The sequence below is a fragment of the Rhagoletis zephyria genome, unplaced genomic scaffold (genome assembly GCF_001687245.7).
Source record: "Rhagoletis zephyria isolate East Lansing unplaced genomic scaffold, Rhagoletis_zephyria_1.1 Rzeph_scaffold_00676, whole genome shotgun sequence".
Lineage (NCBI taxonomy): Eukaryota > Metazoa > Arthropoda > Insecta > Diptera > Tephritidae > Rhagoletis > Rhagoletis zephyria.
The window spans coordinates 68,749-84,746 of record NW_016157760.1 but is presented as its reverse complement, the minus strand read 5'-3'; the positions used below and the strand labels follow the sequence as shown (position 1 = coordinate 84,746).

Below are 15,998 nucleotides of genomic sequence, written 5' to 3'. Positions count from 1 at the left end.
GCCTTCGCACAACATACCAAATGGCCGAAAATTTCTAAAATCGCTCAATAACCACGCCTACTTCCCATATAACGGTAATTTTCAGAAATACGAAAACTGCGATATTTTAATAACTACTGGAGATTATTCACTCAAAATTGATATTTACAATAACTTTTAGACGAAAAATAAGAATGTTATAAATTTTTGGAAAATGGGCGTAGCCACGCCCACTTATGGTTACATGTGTATAACTTGGTAACCGCTGCACCAATTTCTTCCAAACTTGGCACAGTGTTGGCCTTGGTACAGCATAAAAAATCGCCCACATCCGATATAACGGTAATTCAGAGAAATACAAAATCTTCGATAAATCAGTAAATATTGAAGCTAATTTATTCAAAATTGATGCTTGCAACAATTCTTTACCAAGAAATACGTTTATGGTAAAATTTTGGAAAATGGGCGTGGCACCGCCCACTTATGATCACATATAAGTATATCGGTAACCGTTCTACCAATTTGTACCAAACTCGGTGTGGTTATTGTGCTTGCCACATATAAGCAAAACGTTGAAAATTATTGAAATCGGACTAAAATAACGGCCGCTTCTCATATAACGGTAAATTTCAGAAATGCTTGAAACTTCAATATTTCGAAATTGAAGGACGCTAATTTACTCAAAATTGATACACCCCGGCTTACCATCTAGCGGAAGGTTTCGGAAAGGTAAAAAAACATATATTTAATACTTGCGCCGGGTATTTAATGTTCGGCTCCGCCCGAACTTAGACTTTCTTATTTGTTTTTTATTAATTTTATTTAAAATATGAATATACAAGATGGATGTACTTTAAGCTTGATTAGGTTTGTTTTTTAAACTGAGCTTATATCTATAGACTATAGTCTAATGGGAATCGGAGAAGCTCTGTTTTTGTCTAATTTTGACTACTGAAAAATATTGGCGAAAAAGACATTAAACACCTTTTGAAGTTTTCCTTTTTAATCCAGCTTTTTATAAAAAAAAAAAACCGAAAAAGTCGGCTAATTTATCCGATTCCCTTTAATAACTAGGTTCAGCAAGTCTAGAGAAAATAATCGGAATTGCCGTAAGTTATTCGAAAGCATTTTAAACATCTATCCAGAAATCAAAAAGCGAATATGGGCCAAATAGCTATTGTCTGAACTACAGAATATATGAAATTTGAAGAAATCCTAGACACAAGACTGTATGGGCGAATAAAATTAATAGAAGAGTTAAAAAAGTTATTATATGCGGGGAACTTTAGCTTTTATGGTTTCAATAGATAAACAAGTTAGAAAGTCTAAGTTCGAGCGGAGCCGAATATTAAATACCCGGCGTAGGTACTAAGTATATGATTCTCACCTTTCCGAAAGCTACCGCTACATGCTAAGCAGGTGTGTATCAATTTTGAGTAAATTAGCGTCCTTAAATTTCGAAATATTGAAGTTTCAAGCATTTCTGAAATTTGCCGTTATATGAAAAGTTGTCGTAATTTTAATCTGATTCCAATAATTTTCGACGTTTTGCTTCTATGTGGCATACCGAGTTTCGTACAAATTGGTAGAACGGTTACCGAGATACATATATGTGATCATAAGTGGGCGGTGCCACGCCCATTTTCCAAAACTATATCATAATTCAATTTTAGTTTATTTTGCACAAGTAAAACTATTGTCTCTTAAAGTACATCGACATTTGGAAATATATCTGTGTATAATTCAATATTTCATTATAAGTAAATACATTAGTTATATTTAATTTAGTGAAAGATAAAGTAGGAGGGCATATACATGCATAAGTATTTAGTTAAAGTAAACAGAGTTACAGAAGTGTANAGTAAACAGAGTTAGAGAAGTGTGTTTTCTATTGCAAAAAACTCCATTAAGGCCAATTTAAAGCGCGCTGTATTGCGTTCATTTTTAACGACATTCGGTAATGAGTTCCATAGTTTGATCGCACTGGCAAAGAACGTTCTAGATAACGAAAGATATTTATAGCGTGGAACAATGAGGTTGCAAGTGCTGTCTGACTTCGCGAAACATAAATTTCTTAAGAGGTATTCTGGTTGCCTTTTATAAATTAATTGATTTAGGAAAACAAGGTTGCGATAATTAAGGAAATTAGTAAGACTGCAGCCCATTATCTTAAAAGAAAACTCCGATATGTGCTCAAATTTTCGCTTCGAAAAGAAATATCGTGCACAATTGTTCAGAGAAAGTTGCAGCTTTTTCTGTGATTCACAATCCATATTTCCATACAAGAGCCCACCAAACGGTATCAATGGAACTATGAGAGTTCTCACCAATTTCAGTTTCACATTTAAAGGAATGACGTCGGCTGTTTACCATAATTTTCTTAAAATAGAGTAGATTTTGCTTAGAATATTGTTAATATGGTATTTACATTCAAGGTATGAATTTAATTTAAACCCTAAGCTAGTAACAACGGACTCGTATTTGATATTAATGCCCTGTATGGTTAAAGATGGTAAATTCTTCACAAGTTGCGAGGAGTACGTAATACAAATGGCTTTTGTCTTAGAGGCATTTAGATTTAAGTTATTTTCTTTCGCCCACGAAGAGATGCGTTCTAGGTCTTCGTTTACTCTAAACACCAAATCCTCAGATAGGCCAATCGGACGAGAAAAATATACTTGTGCATCGTCTGCATACAAATGTATCGACACAGTCTTACAACAATAAGTTATATCGTTAATAAACATACTGAACAAAATTGGACCAAGTATAGATCCCTGAGGCACCCCCGACTGAGGACGCTTCATCTCAGAGCAGTTGCTTTTAATAATTTTCAAGCAATCTTAGAGCGCTAGCGGATAATCCAAAATAAGTTTTTAATTTTAATAAAAGAATGGAATGATCTACTGTGTCGAAAGCATTCGAAAAATCTAAAAGCGTCAGAACAGTTAAATCGCCTCTGTCATAGGCAGGGCGAAAGTCTTCAACAACCTTGAGCAAAGCTGTTGCACAACTATGGCGGGCTCTGTAACCAGACTGAAGGTCTGATTATGCATACTTCGCACAACTTCTTAAACGTAACACAACTTTACAAAACTTTAGGGTAATTATGCTCCGCATACTACCAAATTTATCAGTACTACCAACCTTATGAAAATGTAAACAATATATTATAGTGCCATTTGCCAATTGATTTATTTCGAAAGCATGGAGCGTAATTTGTTTTTGAATTTAGCATTTTTAAATATGTGCCGAGCCTTCAAAAAATCTAAGCAGCGTCGACAAGTTCGACGGTGGGCGATTCGTCCAATAAATCGTGACCGAATACCAAATGGATATTTTAAAAAAGTTTTTTTAAAAAAGAAGATGTACGATGAGGAAAAGTTTTTCATCGAGACCAGGATGACGCGCAAAGTATTCGACTTACTGCTGAATTTAGTTGGCTCTTTTTTACAAAAACCCAGACAGCAAATTGGATGTGAAGAGCGGCTCGCAATTACACTTATGTAAGTGAGTTATGAAGGAACGTTCGTTTTATAAACAAGTCCTTTTAATCTGTAGGTATCTTGCACATGGGACTTCCTTCGAAATAATTGGGTCCATGTATAAACTGGGTAAATCTACAATACGTGCGATTGTTTTCGAAACATGCGAGGTATTGTGGGGGACATTGTCTTCTGCTTACCTGAGTGAGCCGAGTACTACTCAATACCAACAAATTAGCGAAGATTTCAAAAAAAATGTGGAACATGCCGAATTGTGTCGGAGCAATTGATGGCAAACATGTTGCCATTACTTGCCCTAACAATTCCGTCTCCATGTTCTATAACTACAAAAAGTTCTACAGTATTATTTTAATGGCGACTTGTGATGCAAAATATACGTTCACATGGGCAAGTGTTGGAAGTTATGGAAGCCAGAGTGACGGAGGTAAAATTTAATACTACATAAAAGCTTTGAAGTCTTGTAACTATGAACTTTGTTCCTATTTATAGGAGTTTTCCAACATATGTACTTCATTTGGACGATCACTCTTGGAAAATCAGCTGCCATTACCACCAAGCACACGATTATATGATGGTTCACCGCATGTATTCCCCCATTTTTTTGTCGGCGATGCAGCGTTTCCGCTAAAACCTAATTTAATGAGGCCATATCCCGGATTAGGTTTAAACCGAACAAAAACCGTGTTCAATTATCGCTTGTCACGAGCACGCCGGGTAATTGAAAACGCCTTTGGCATACTAACTGCCCGTTGGCGGGTGCTACGCAGTACAATTGAGTGCAGTCCGCAAAACTGTGAAAAAATTGTACTGGGTTGTCTGTTGCTTCACAATTTTGTGATGTTGAATGACCAGAAGCGTTGGTATTGTCCAAACGGCTACGCTGATACGGAGGAAAGTGCACAAACATGGCGAATTGATTTGGCAGATCTTGGAGGCCCGTTACCGTCCATCACGTCGTCTCGACGCAACGCATCCTTAATTGCATTCCGCAACCGGTAACTAACATTGACTAATTATTAATGAACAAAACAAAAAAAGAGATCCATTTCAAAGCGCTTTGTTGCAAAGCAACAGTATCTTAAATTCTAAAATGTAAGGCATATTAATGCTTCGGGCTCCACCCCGCGTTGGGTCAAACTCATTCAGTATTAAATAACAAAAACCAAAATGCCTCTTAGTAAAATTTCATATAGTTCAAAAGTATAAACTTAAAGTAATTCAATTAAACATTTACATGCAGTTGTCTACGAAATTATAGGAGTGCAATATTTTGGCCAGTTTTGAATATTTGTCTTTTGTTTATTTAATGAAACACTTTCATCCAAAAAAATTATCAAAAAACAACGGGATTTTCTCCAACTTAAAACTTGCACTTCATTAAACTCCAATTAAATGGGCCACAAAACTGCATACAAAAATTTCGTCTAAAGACTCTGATAAAAAAGTTTAAAGTTTTGGCGAAATTTTGTACAAAGCTTGAGATGCTAATTTATTGGGTGTTCGTTGTACAACCAGCTAGACTTAAAAAAAGAATAATAAACATTAAATAAACAAAACACAAATATGCAAAACTGGCCGTATATTAATTTCCTATAATTTTGTGGACCACTGTACGTACGTATGTATGTACATACATACTGTTAAATGAAGATACACATTCCGAATGTGTGAAGATTGTGAATTTGGAGTCTACGGCGAAACTTCTGCCTTATGCTCCAATTTAAGAGCCATTACTGTATTCGTCACAAGCTGAATGGCTTTGATTTGCTTCTCAGCACTCATTTCGGCAATGCTGGCAACAGTCATATGTCCAAAAGCTCGCAAGGTTTCGCTGCATTTCGGTGCCAGCTGTTCTTTGCAAACATTTTTGTACAACTCCAACGCCTCACGAAATTCTTCGTTGCCATTATCACACTTTTTGAGCTTTCGACCGGGTGCCACTACACCCGACAATTGCTCTTGCTCTTCTAGTGGAAATAGCGGTGGTGATTGTGGCATAAAATCATGGCTTTCATTTAAAATAGGGGATGACATTTGCGAGGAAGGTGAAACTAGCGAAACGGTTTCCTCCAACACGTTGAATGTGCATCGATTACTGGGAAAATTTTTATGTTAATAATATTCATCCACATTGCATAACATATTCACTTACTTTCGTGGTTTCACGTAAGGTTTAAGAAAATTTAGTTGATCAAACAATGACCAAGCTGTTGAGCTTTTTGCAGCGCTTCCGGACGGTGCATCCAACGCCTTGCATTCTCTTGTGTATCGCTCGCGCAGTGTCTTCCAACGTTTAGTGCATTCTTCCTCTGCAACAAAACATGAAAAAATATTGAAATGCAGTGATATCAATACATGAGGGCTAACCTGTGGCTCCTAAATCGTTGGCTATAGCCTCCCATGCCGATTGCCATTTTAGTGGCAGCCGGTAGCCCGAGGAAAATTTATTATAAACGACTTCATGGCTCTGTACTAGTTGCACCAAACGCTCGTCATCGAACATCTTGAAATATAATAGAAATCAGTATTTCTTGCAAATGTAATTGTATTAAATATACTTACAATATTCTTAAATTTATTGTTTCCGCTTTCTGATTTCAATTGAATGATCAAACAAATATCAATGCTATCATCGCAATAGGGTTATTCACGATGTGTGAACAAAAACAGCTGTTTTTGGTTTCTTTGGGTATACATATGTATTTGTTAACAGAAAAATTTATTGAAGTGGCAATTAAGTGATTAATTGATTGAAGTGGTTTTAATAGGGCATATTCAATTAAGTCGAAGTTCAAATGAAGTCGACAATAAAAGATCTTTGCAGCTTGACATAATTTTCAATGCAATGACAATGAATTAAAAATAATGAATAAAATGAAATAAATAAATAAATAATGAATAAATGAAATAAAGAATAAAAAATCTCGCAATATACCTTTAATATATAGTGATATTACAATTTCTAGCCTGTGGCGCTTATGTTTTTCACTTATAACAGTATTTTAAGTATAAGTGCAGAATACGTACATTTCTCTGATTAAAAAAAAATTATATTAGGATCGATAGGGGTCTTAGTCCTGATAATAACGGTATAACATTTTTTTGGGGAAATAATTACTGGTGTTATTGAAGTTCGATGTAGAGAAATGTACGTATTCTGGACCTGTTCCGTATTTTAATATACATTAATAGGTCTATTCTGCACGTTACCGAAGATTTTGTAACCGGGAAGTTTTATTACCAAAAAATGTTACCAGTTCTTGTCACCGCGATTCGAGGAACGTTGGTAATGCAGTTAAAATATTCAGCAATTCAGCTATGAAGAATTGTGAAAATCCTGGCATTGCATATTTCACGGGGCAATAATTTGTTACCAGCTTATGAGATGATAACAAAATTTACCGGTTACAAGAATGCACAGAATGCGAAAAGGGTTTAAAAATTGACAGGAACTTTATTTACCGGTTACAAACATTTTATTACCAGCGCAGAATAGACCTGTTGGTGAAATATGATGCGCCGAAGTATTTTGCATTACAAATCAAAGGTATTTTTGTGCTCTTTCTGATGAACAAATCTTTTAATAATGTTAATCACGTTTTCTTTTAAGAAAAACATAAATTTGTATTACAGAATGGCCATCATTACTATTTTTAATTTTTCTCGAAATATGTATGCTTTTTATGAACAGATATTCATATCAAATAAAAGGCCTTTCAATGACCTTTCCAACCTTGTCCATACTTTGAAAATAGGTTAAACAGTTTCCGAAATATAAGCAAAATATTGATTTATTATTTCACCCCTCTAGCACCGCCCCTATGAATTTTCACCATTAAAATCACGAAAAAGGGGCGGGCCACGTTCACTTTTTTTTCTCTAGTTAAACGGGCTTTATTCTTTACTTGTTCTCAAAATTATACACATTCCCCATACATGCTTTGCTAATTCTAAAAACGTTTATACATAGTATGTATGTATGTTGCATTACTTCCTTCTCTGTCACTGTACTCCTTCAATGACTGTTTTGATAAATTTTAGGTGTTGTATATTTTGCATTTTATTACTGCATGGATTTTAGTTTTTTTTTAATTTTCAGAGACAACATTACATGGATAGAATCGTGAATTCCCCTAATATGCTTTCCATGCAACTCTGCAAAAATGTTGCTATTGGTACCACTGCAATTGAAATGTCACTTAAGAAAACGTGAGGCAAAATCTAAACTCAACAGATCGCAAATTTTTTACAAGTACTGCTAAAATCTGGGTAATGGAATACATACAAAACGCATTCAACAGATTTTCATCTGACAGTTTGAAATTTATGCGAAGTTGTGCGAAGTATGCATAATCAGACCTTGGCATTCGTTTAATAGCTTATTTTTGTTAAGGTATTCAGTAATTTGAACAACAACTAACTTTTCCCAGAGAGAAAGAGCCGATGGCTTTTTAGCAGTTGGGATAACTTTCGCTACCTTCCAAGCATCGGGGAAAGTTGAAGTTGTTATTGACAAATTAATAATGTGAGTCCAAGTGGGAACTTGTTTAGTGCTATAATTTTCAAAAACCTAAGGCTTATACCATCCTCTCCAACAGCGTTTGATTTTATGGAGTACAGAATTCTTATGACATCATCCTCAGTTACTGCGTTACACTGCAAAGCATTGTCAGGTGTAAACGTATTTCCTTGTAAAGAATTGTTGCAAGCATCAATTTTGAGTAAATTAGCTTTAATATTTATTGATTTATCCAAGATTTCGTCTTTCTCCAAATTACCGTTATATGGGAGGTAGGCGTGGTTATTGTCCGATTTTAAAAATTTTCGACCAAGATATACACATGTAACCATAAGTGGGCGTGGCTACGCCCATTTTCCAAAAATTTATAATATTCTTAGTTTTTGTCTAAAAATTGTTGTAAATATTAATTTTTAGTGAATAATCTTCAGTAGTTACTAAAATATCGCTTTTTTCGTATTTCTGAAAATTACCGTTATATGGGAGGTAGGCGTGGTTATAGTCCGATTTTGTCCATTTTCAATACCATCCGTCCTACGCTGGAAGGAAGTTCACATACCAAGTTTCGTTAAGACATCTCAATTTTTACTCGAGTTATCGTGTGCACAGGCGGACGGAGAGACGGACAGACAGTCACCGCTTAATCGATTTCTCTTTTCATTCTGATCATTTATGTATACATTTGTCGATATCTATCTCGATTCGTTTTGCCTGTTACAAACAACCGTTATGTGAACAAAGTTATAATACCCTTGTGCACAAGTTCGCTCGGGTATAAAAATGCAAACGAATAATTGCAAAGGTGGAAAGTTTAGGGTGCAATCTAGGGTGAAGTGACGTTTTGTCGAATTAAATAGTTTAAATTTCGAATATAAAAAATATAACAAGAATTTCGAACTTGAGATAGCTAAGTAAAATATTAATTTTTCGTAGTGGCCGTTTTAAATGCAATGTAAAAGGTTTATGAGAATACATAATATGATTTTTTTTAATTTATTCCTTTTGACCACTTTTATTTAGAATTGTTTATTCTTCAAAATGAAAGTGACGCTTTTCCCATACCTACATACAAGTAAATATTAAGTATGGTAAAGGAAAGAAAAAAAAACTAAAAACGAATCTGATCAAAAGATGATTGTACCTAAAATCTAGCGATTATACCTAATGTACCTTTAAGCCATCAAACGTCGGAAAAAGGTAGACTTGTATGTACCTACTTTTTTATCTCTGATTCGTACATACATATATATTGTACATACGTGCATTCAAGTAGTGAACAAGGATTCGGAATACTGTTTTGCCGAAGTCAATATCAGTATGAGCTGTTATAAGTATCGTTCACTTGTAGTGGCTGCATTTGCAAGACAGCACGCTATGCGCTGGTGTTCAGTCATTCTCTAATTTCTTTTAGGTATCGATACTACTAAGCTAGCGCGCTGCTCCGTCATACAAAGTAGCAGTATTGATTGAGTTCAAGAATGATAGAATACAAGATTGCGCCAATGAGAGAATTTTTGAGCGTAATTTTTGCGTGACGTCAGCTTGGTGCAATTGCGAGAGAGAAATGCCAAAATGCATATAAAAATATGTAAACAATGCAGAAAAATGTGTTAGTTTTAATATTACATGGCCCAATTTTGCAGGAATCAATAAATATACAAAGATTCATTAATTGGGAACACGTAGCAATAATTTTGGACATGTAGCCATTTAGGTAAGTACGATTTTTAGCACATGAAAAAGTGGATGTATTAACAGTGTTTGCAATTTTATGTAGACCAAAAGGAAGGTGTGCAGCAAAGTGAATTTTTGGACTCGCCATTGTAAAAAGCCATGCAGAGTGCATATTTATATATGTGGACGGTAGCCAACCACCATAAACTCCACAGCTGTTGACTCCACAGCTTTTATTTGATGACTTTTGTACCATTTCCGAGAGGAAATAAATATTCTTTGTAAGTAAAACATAATTCAAGCTGAACTTTTAAATGAGCACTGTTTTGTATTAGGTACGTAACAGCGCGGTAAGATGCCGCTTGATTTAGTGCCTGGCGACCTTATCCACTGGTGCATTACCTCATACCAGCACTAAAAAGAATCAGGTACTAACAAAAATGTATATATGTGTATATGTACACATGTATTAGCTTTAATCTTGTTCTAACTACAATTTCCTCTGTTTTAATAGAAATATGTAAACCCAATACTTGCCTCAAGCATATTTGTTTATAATAAAAAAATCATTTCGAACTGTGTATTATTTTCAATATTTTCACTAGTAAAGTGCTTCATGCACACATAGCTCGATTTGGTGTTTAATACATCTCCTCGTCGGCAGAACTGCTTCAACTTTTTCGCCAGATTTGCTCCGTAGGAAACGAAAAAAACTTATATCGCACGCTTTCCTTTTGTTTTCACTATTACACTTTGCCACGGCACACTTCATTTTGCCTTGTAGTGTCTCAATAATTGTTTAGAACCATGCAGAAATATTAACGCACAAATATTTAAATTGTTATTTGGTTTTTTCGTATGCTCACATTCAACAATTGCACCAAGATGACGTCACGCACACAGCTCATTCTGTCAAAATCACAAAGAGCGGATTAGCGGTACCGCGATTGGCGCAATCTCTATTTCTCTCAATCGTGGATTGAGTTTGCAATAGTTGGCGTTCAACGCAAGCCAGTCTCTGATATGTATGTACCACTCGTGTGCATTGTGCATACTTACAAGTGAAAAAATAATTAGATGTTTTCCCGAAATGCCTCACAGCTGAGATCACCTGATTCTATGTGCTACAGGGTTACACTCAATATATATAAAAAAAACTTTAAACGGACTCTGAAAAAACCAGCAAGAAAAGTTCTATTGAGTTTAGGAGTCATTGACCAAAAGGCTTTAATATATTAAACTGCTATATAAACATAGGAATTCATTTAATTCAATGCGTATTTGGCCAATTTTTAAGCTTATTTCAATAACTTTAGCCTTTTTCTACATCCCTTTAAGCACCCTGTCTAACATTTTGACAGGTTATTTCTATGTTTTTACAGGATATTTTTATGTATTTTCCAGGCGGTTTCCAGGCAGAAGAAGAACATTTGTCACTTGTATGTATGCACAATGCTCGTGTGCATGCGCGTTGAAGATGTTTGTGCTATCGCTTTGTATAGCCGTCATACGCCGCTTTCTTTTTTTCCCCCCTTCTCTATACTATATCTTAATTCTTACTCATGTAATATTTTCAGTTGTAAAAATTTCACTCTCCATTTTTGCGATAAGAAGTTTCACTTCAAAAAGTATTTTCTAATTGCGGTCGCCCCTCCGGGTGCATTTCTGCCATGAAAAACAGCTTCTCATAAAAGTACAATCGCCGTTCGGAGTCGGCGTAAAACTGGAGGTCCCCCCGCTTTGTGTGACAACATCAAGGCGCACGCCACAAATCAGAGGAGAAGCTCGGCCACACACATATGTGAAGCGCTAATCTATTATTTTTATTTTTATTTTTATTATTAAAAGCTAAATTTAAGAAAAAGAGTGAAACCAGTATACCCTAAAAATTCGAAAATATACTAATATAGTTTTTTTTAATGATAAAAGATAAATTTAAGAAAAAGAAATAAGGAGTAAAAATGTGATTTTATGCCAATTAGATAACTACACAGTATAATAACACAGGTTTACAAAAAAACAAAAGTGTATGCATATTAAACCAAACCTATATATATGAAATGAATTTTTCCCTACTTGACCTTAACCTGACCACGAACTTGACGTGGTGGAGACTAACAGACTTCGGATTCGCATTCAGCGTGTCGAATAACATAGGCATATATAAGTTTGGTTTAATATGCATAAACTTTTTTTTTTTGGTAAACCTGTGTAATCTATTGTGGGACTTGGATTGTTGGGAGCTTTCAGCTTTCATCGGGAAAATAAAAAAGAAAACCATTTTTTCTTAATTTTTAAAATTTAGACCATCACTTCTTTCCACAATTTCAAAATATGTGCTATCACTGTCTAAAATTAAATTTTTTTCAAATAAACTGATACCTTATTTATTGCAATCGCAAATTGTCGAAGTTAGGCAACTTTTCTTAAATACGGCATTGAATTTATATGTGTACCGGACTTTCAGATTTTTTGAGCAGTGTGGCTACGGAATTCATCAATATATATATATATATATATATATATAATCGCTTTTTAGCAAAAAATGGTGTTTTCAAAAAAATTTTTGAAAAATGGGGGTGGCACCGCCCACTTAAGTCATGTATGTGAATCTCAAAAAACTACTTCACCGATCTCGAGCAACTTTGGGCCCTTAGGCTTCTTTTGCACCATCTGGCTAATTTTTAAATCGGACGAAAACCACTCCCCCTAAAATATATGTAGCTAGCTTTGAATTTTTTGAACTTACCGTAACGTGGATGGAGCCCGTGGTGCATGAGGAGGCTAAGGGCAATTTGTATGCCAAATTTGGTCGATATCGGTGAAGTAGTTTTTGAGATACACATACATACATGATATAAATAGGCGGTGCCACCCCCATTTGCCAAAACTTTTTTGAAAACAGCACTTCTTTGCTAAAGAGCGATTTGATGAATTCCTTAGCTACACTGCTCGAAAAATCTAAAAGTCCGGTACACACACTCATAAAAATCCAATGCCGTATTTGAGAAAAGTTGTCTAACTTCGACAATTTGTATGCGTTTGCTATAAATGAGGTATCAGTTTACTTTAAAATTAGATTTTATTTTAGATAGTGGTACAGATTTTGAAATCGTTGAAATTAGTGATGGTCAAAGTTTTAAAAATTAAGAAAATATTTTTTTTCTTTTTTATTTTCCCGATGAAAGCTCCCAACAATCCAAGTCTCATAATAGATTATTATACATCATTTTAAAGGCCTATAAATCCTCTTCTTCAAAATCGACTATTCAAAAACTGATAAATCTACAAAATCGTATTTTTTACCTAAATGACAAGTCGCGACCTCTAAATGATTTTTAAAAAATCTATAAAAATTGGCAATACTATTTCTCATAAAAAGGAATGAAATTTTGGGCGTAGGGTCTCGAAATTTCAAAAAAAAGCTTCGATGGACACCCTGGTATATATGTATGTACATAAGTGTGTACGTTCTCAAAGACTGGAACCGCTGATGGATCTGATTGTGATATTATTAAACTAAATACTCTGGCGGAGTCTGGAGATTGTTCCTGAAAATGTTTAGCTCCTTTTGAACTCAAAACAAACAAGTAAGAAAGTCTAAGTTCGGGCGGAGCCGAACATTAAATACCCGGCGCAAGTATTAAATAGTATACGTTTTTTACCTTTCCGAAAACTCCCTGTTTTAAACATCTTTGATAGAATGTTCAGTTAGATATAATAAGATTAACTTATATAGTCATATGTGGGCGGTATCACGCCCATTTTCCAAAACTCCATAATAATGTTACTTCTTTTCAAGGGATTGTTGTTAGTATCAGTTTTGAGTAAATTAGCTTACTTAAATTTCGAAATATCCAAGATTTAAGAATTTCTGAAATTTACCTTTATATGAAAAGTGGCCGTGATTTTAGTCCGATTTCAATAATTTTCAATGTTTTGCTTTTATGTGGCAAGAACAATAACCGTACAAATTGGTAGAACGGTTACCGAGATACATATGTGTGATCATAAGTGGGCGGTGCCATGCCCATTTTATAAAATTTTATCATAAACGTATGTCTTGGTAAAGAATTATTGCAAGCATAAATTTTGAATGAATTAGCTTACAAATTTTACCCTACAAATAGTCAAATAATATATTACAATTCTAACACTCCCCTTATTCTATGTTATAATATATATAAAATATATGAGGCATTCTTTTTCATATTGGACACCAAAATTGGCTTCACATTTTTCCTTTTTTCTTCGGATATATGTATTGAGTTGTCAAATTTTGACTTTTTTCGTGATACTGACTAAATAAGCATGTACTCCTTCAAATTTTTATATTTCGGGTTCTGTTCATCGTAGAGACTTCATTGTTGACTCTTACAAAATAAACCACCTCGTCATAAAAAAAGAATATTTTAAAAATAGCTCTTGAAAAACTCCCATTTTTTTGGAACATGTTTTTTTATAGAGAACTAAACAAAGATTACGATGGTCTTCACTATGCAAATCAACTTAAAAAAGTTTAACTGCTAATAACTAAGCTAACTTTAGGACAATCATAACCGTCATATAAAAATATTTAGCCCGTTTCTTTATCTTCAAAACGACGTTAATATAAAGTCTCTTCGTTCAGTAGAGCCTGAGACATAACGATTTGAAGAAGTACATGAATGGTCGGAATCACGACGACGAACTTTGACAGATCATATCTCCGAAGAAAAAAATCCTCGAATACGTGTTAGCTTATTTCATGTATAGACCCCAGAAAAAGTTTGATGCGAATCGAAGACATGACATAATTTTTTTTTAGAAATTTGTCCGCCTTGTATATATATATGTTGTGGCATACTAATATTACTACACATATGTGTATATGTGCAAATACTATATGTAAGTGTAAAGATGATCTCTTATTTTTTACTTTTTGTAAAAATGACTGCGACTGCAATAATAATGAATTTCAATTCCATAGTTTTTAGTTTATTCAGTTTGTAATTAGCTTTTTAAACTTATGTAAAATAAAGACATTTATATTTCTTTGCTTAAAAGCAAATTTATTCTTGTTCCTAGTATTCGCACTAAAGCAAGACCACAAAACTAGTTTGTTAGCATATTTTAATTAATGGTAATAATATCCCGAGCTCCCGGGATTACCAATTTAAGATTCCGAGATCACGGGATTCACAAAATGGTCCGGGATTGGATGCCTTAGTGGTTATTGTCCGATTTTGATCATTTTTGATAATCAGCCATTTGGTATGTTGTACCAAGGCCAAGTTTGGGAGAAATTGGTGAAGCGGTTACCAAGATATACACATGTAATCCAAAAATTTATAATATTCTTATTTTTCGTCCAAAAATCATTGGACATATCAATTTTGAGTGAATTAGCTTGAGTAGTTACTAAATTGTCGCTTTTTTCGTATTTCTGATAACTACCGTTATATGGGAGGTAGGCGTGGTTATTGTCCGACTTTGCCCATTTTCAATGCCATCCGTCCTACGCTCGAAATAAGTAGGCGCACCAAGTTTCGTTAAGATATCTCAATTTTTACTCAAGTTATCGCGGGCAAGGGCGGACGGACGGACGGACGGACAGGCAGTCACCGCTTGGTCGATTTCTCTTTTCATTCTGATCATTTATTATACACTAGCAGACCTGGCGAACTTCGTCCCGCCCAAAATTTTTATATATTTTATTGAAGCTTTTTGGTCCAACATTTTCACCAACAATTCACGTTTACGATTTTCATTGGCACATTTGTCTGCTAAGATTAAGGATGGTGGTCATTTGCCGCTTTAAATAACCTAAGGAAAGTGTTATATCCGTTCTTGAAATTCTCCAGTTGTGCGGCATTTCATAGAACGGTTATTCGCAAAGCGAAATGAATTTTTTCCTCTTCACTTCCTGGCGGCNATGAGTGCGAATCATTGTTCTACAGAAATGCAATATACATATACTTATTTCAGACGAAATACCTTAAAAGTTTGAACGCATAATAATATTGGAAAATAACATCCATTGGGCCAATTGCAACGCAGGAGCGTTGTTGTTGTTGTTGTTATTATTGCGTTCGATATACTCAATGGTGCAACAGGTCGATTTAATCTAACCTTCACGGCCCCTTTTCTCACTTGGCTATTTTTAGTAATAGCTCGACTTCAGCACCACTTGGCAGCACGTTTTTGCAATAGTATTGCATACATATTTAAAACATTAGCCAAATCGGATCATAAATAAGATTTTTAGTAATAACTCAACTACAGCGCCAACTGTCGGATTAAATTGTGAAACTAAACCATCCAGAGACCCACTCAAATAC

The 15,998-nt window shown here is 34.7% G+C and overlaps 1 protein-coding gene across 1 annotated transcript; it reads right to left on the bottom strand.

Moving 5' to 3' along the window:
• Positions 1-4,954: 4,954 nt before the first annotated feature.
• LOC108361002 (uncharacterized) lies at positions 4,955-6,102 on the bottom strand. Its single transcript, XM_017613525.1, has 4 exons — positions 6,048-6,102; positions 5,853-5,988; positions 5,638-5,794; positions 4,955-5,580 (listed from the first exon to the last, which is right to left on the bottom strand). Exons 2-4 carry the CDS (start codon positions 5,986-5,988, stop codon positions 5,175-5,177), a joined length of 699 nt encoding a protein of 232 aa, XP_017469014.1. The 5' UTR covers positions 6,048-6,102; the 3' UTR covers positions 4,955-5,174.
• Between the last annotated feature and the right edge of the window lie 9,896 nt (positions 6,103-15,998).

Bases quoted from the DNA above. Each gene is read 5' to 3' on its own strand.
- LOC108361002 (XM_017613525.1), bottom strand. From the start codon at position 5,988: ATGTTCGATGACGAGCGTTTGGTGCAACTAGTACAGAGCCATGAAGTC. The intron at 5,795-5,852 runs GTTAGCCCTCAT...GTTTTGTTGCAG, and splicing joins CAACGATTTAGGAGCCACAG to AGGAAGAATGCACTAAACGT. The intron at 5,581-5,637 runs GTAAGTGAATAT...AAATTTTCCCAG, and splicing joins CCTTACGTGAAACCACGAAA to TAATCGATGCACATTCAACG.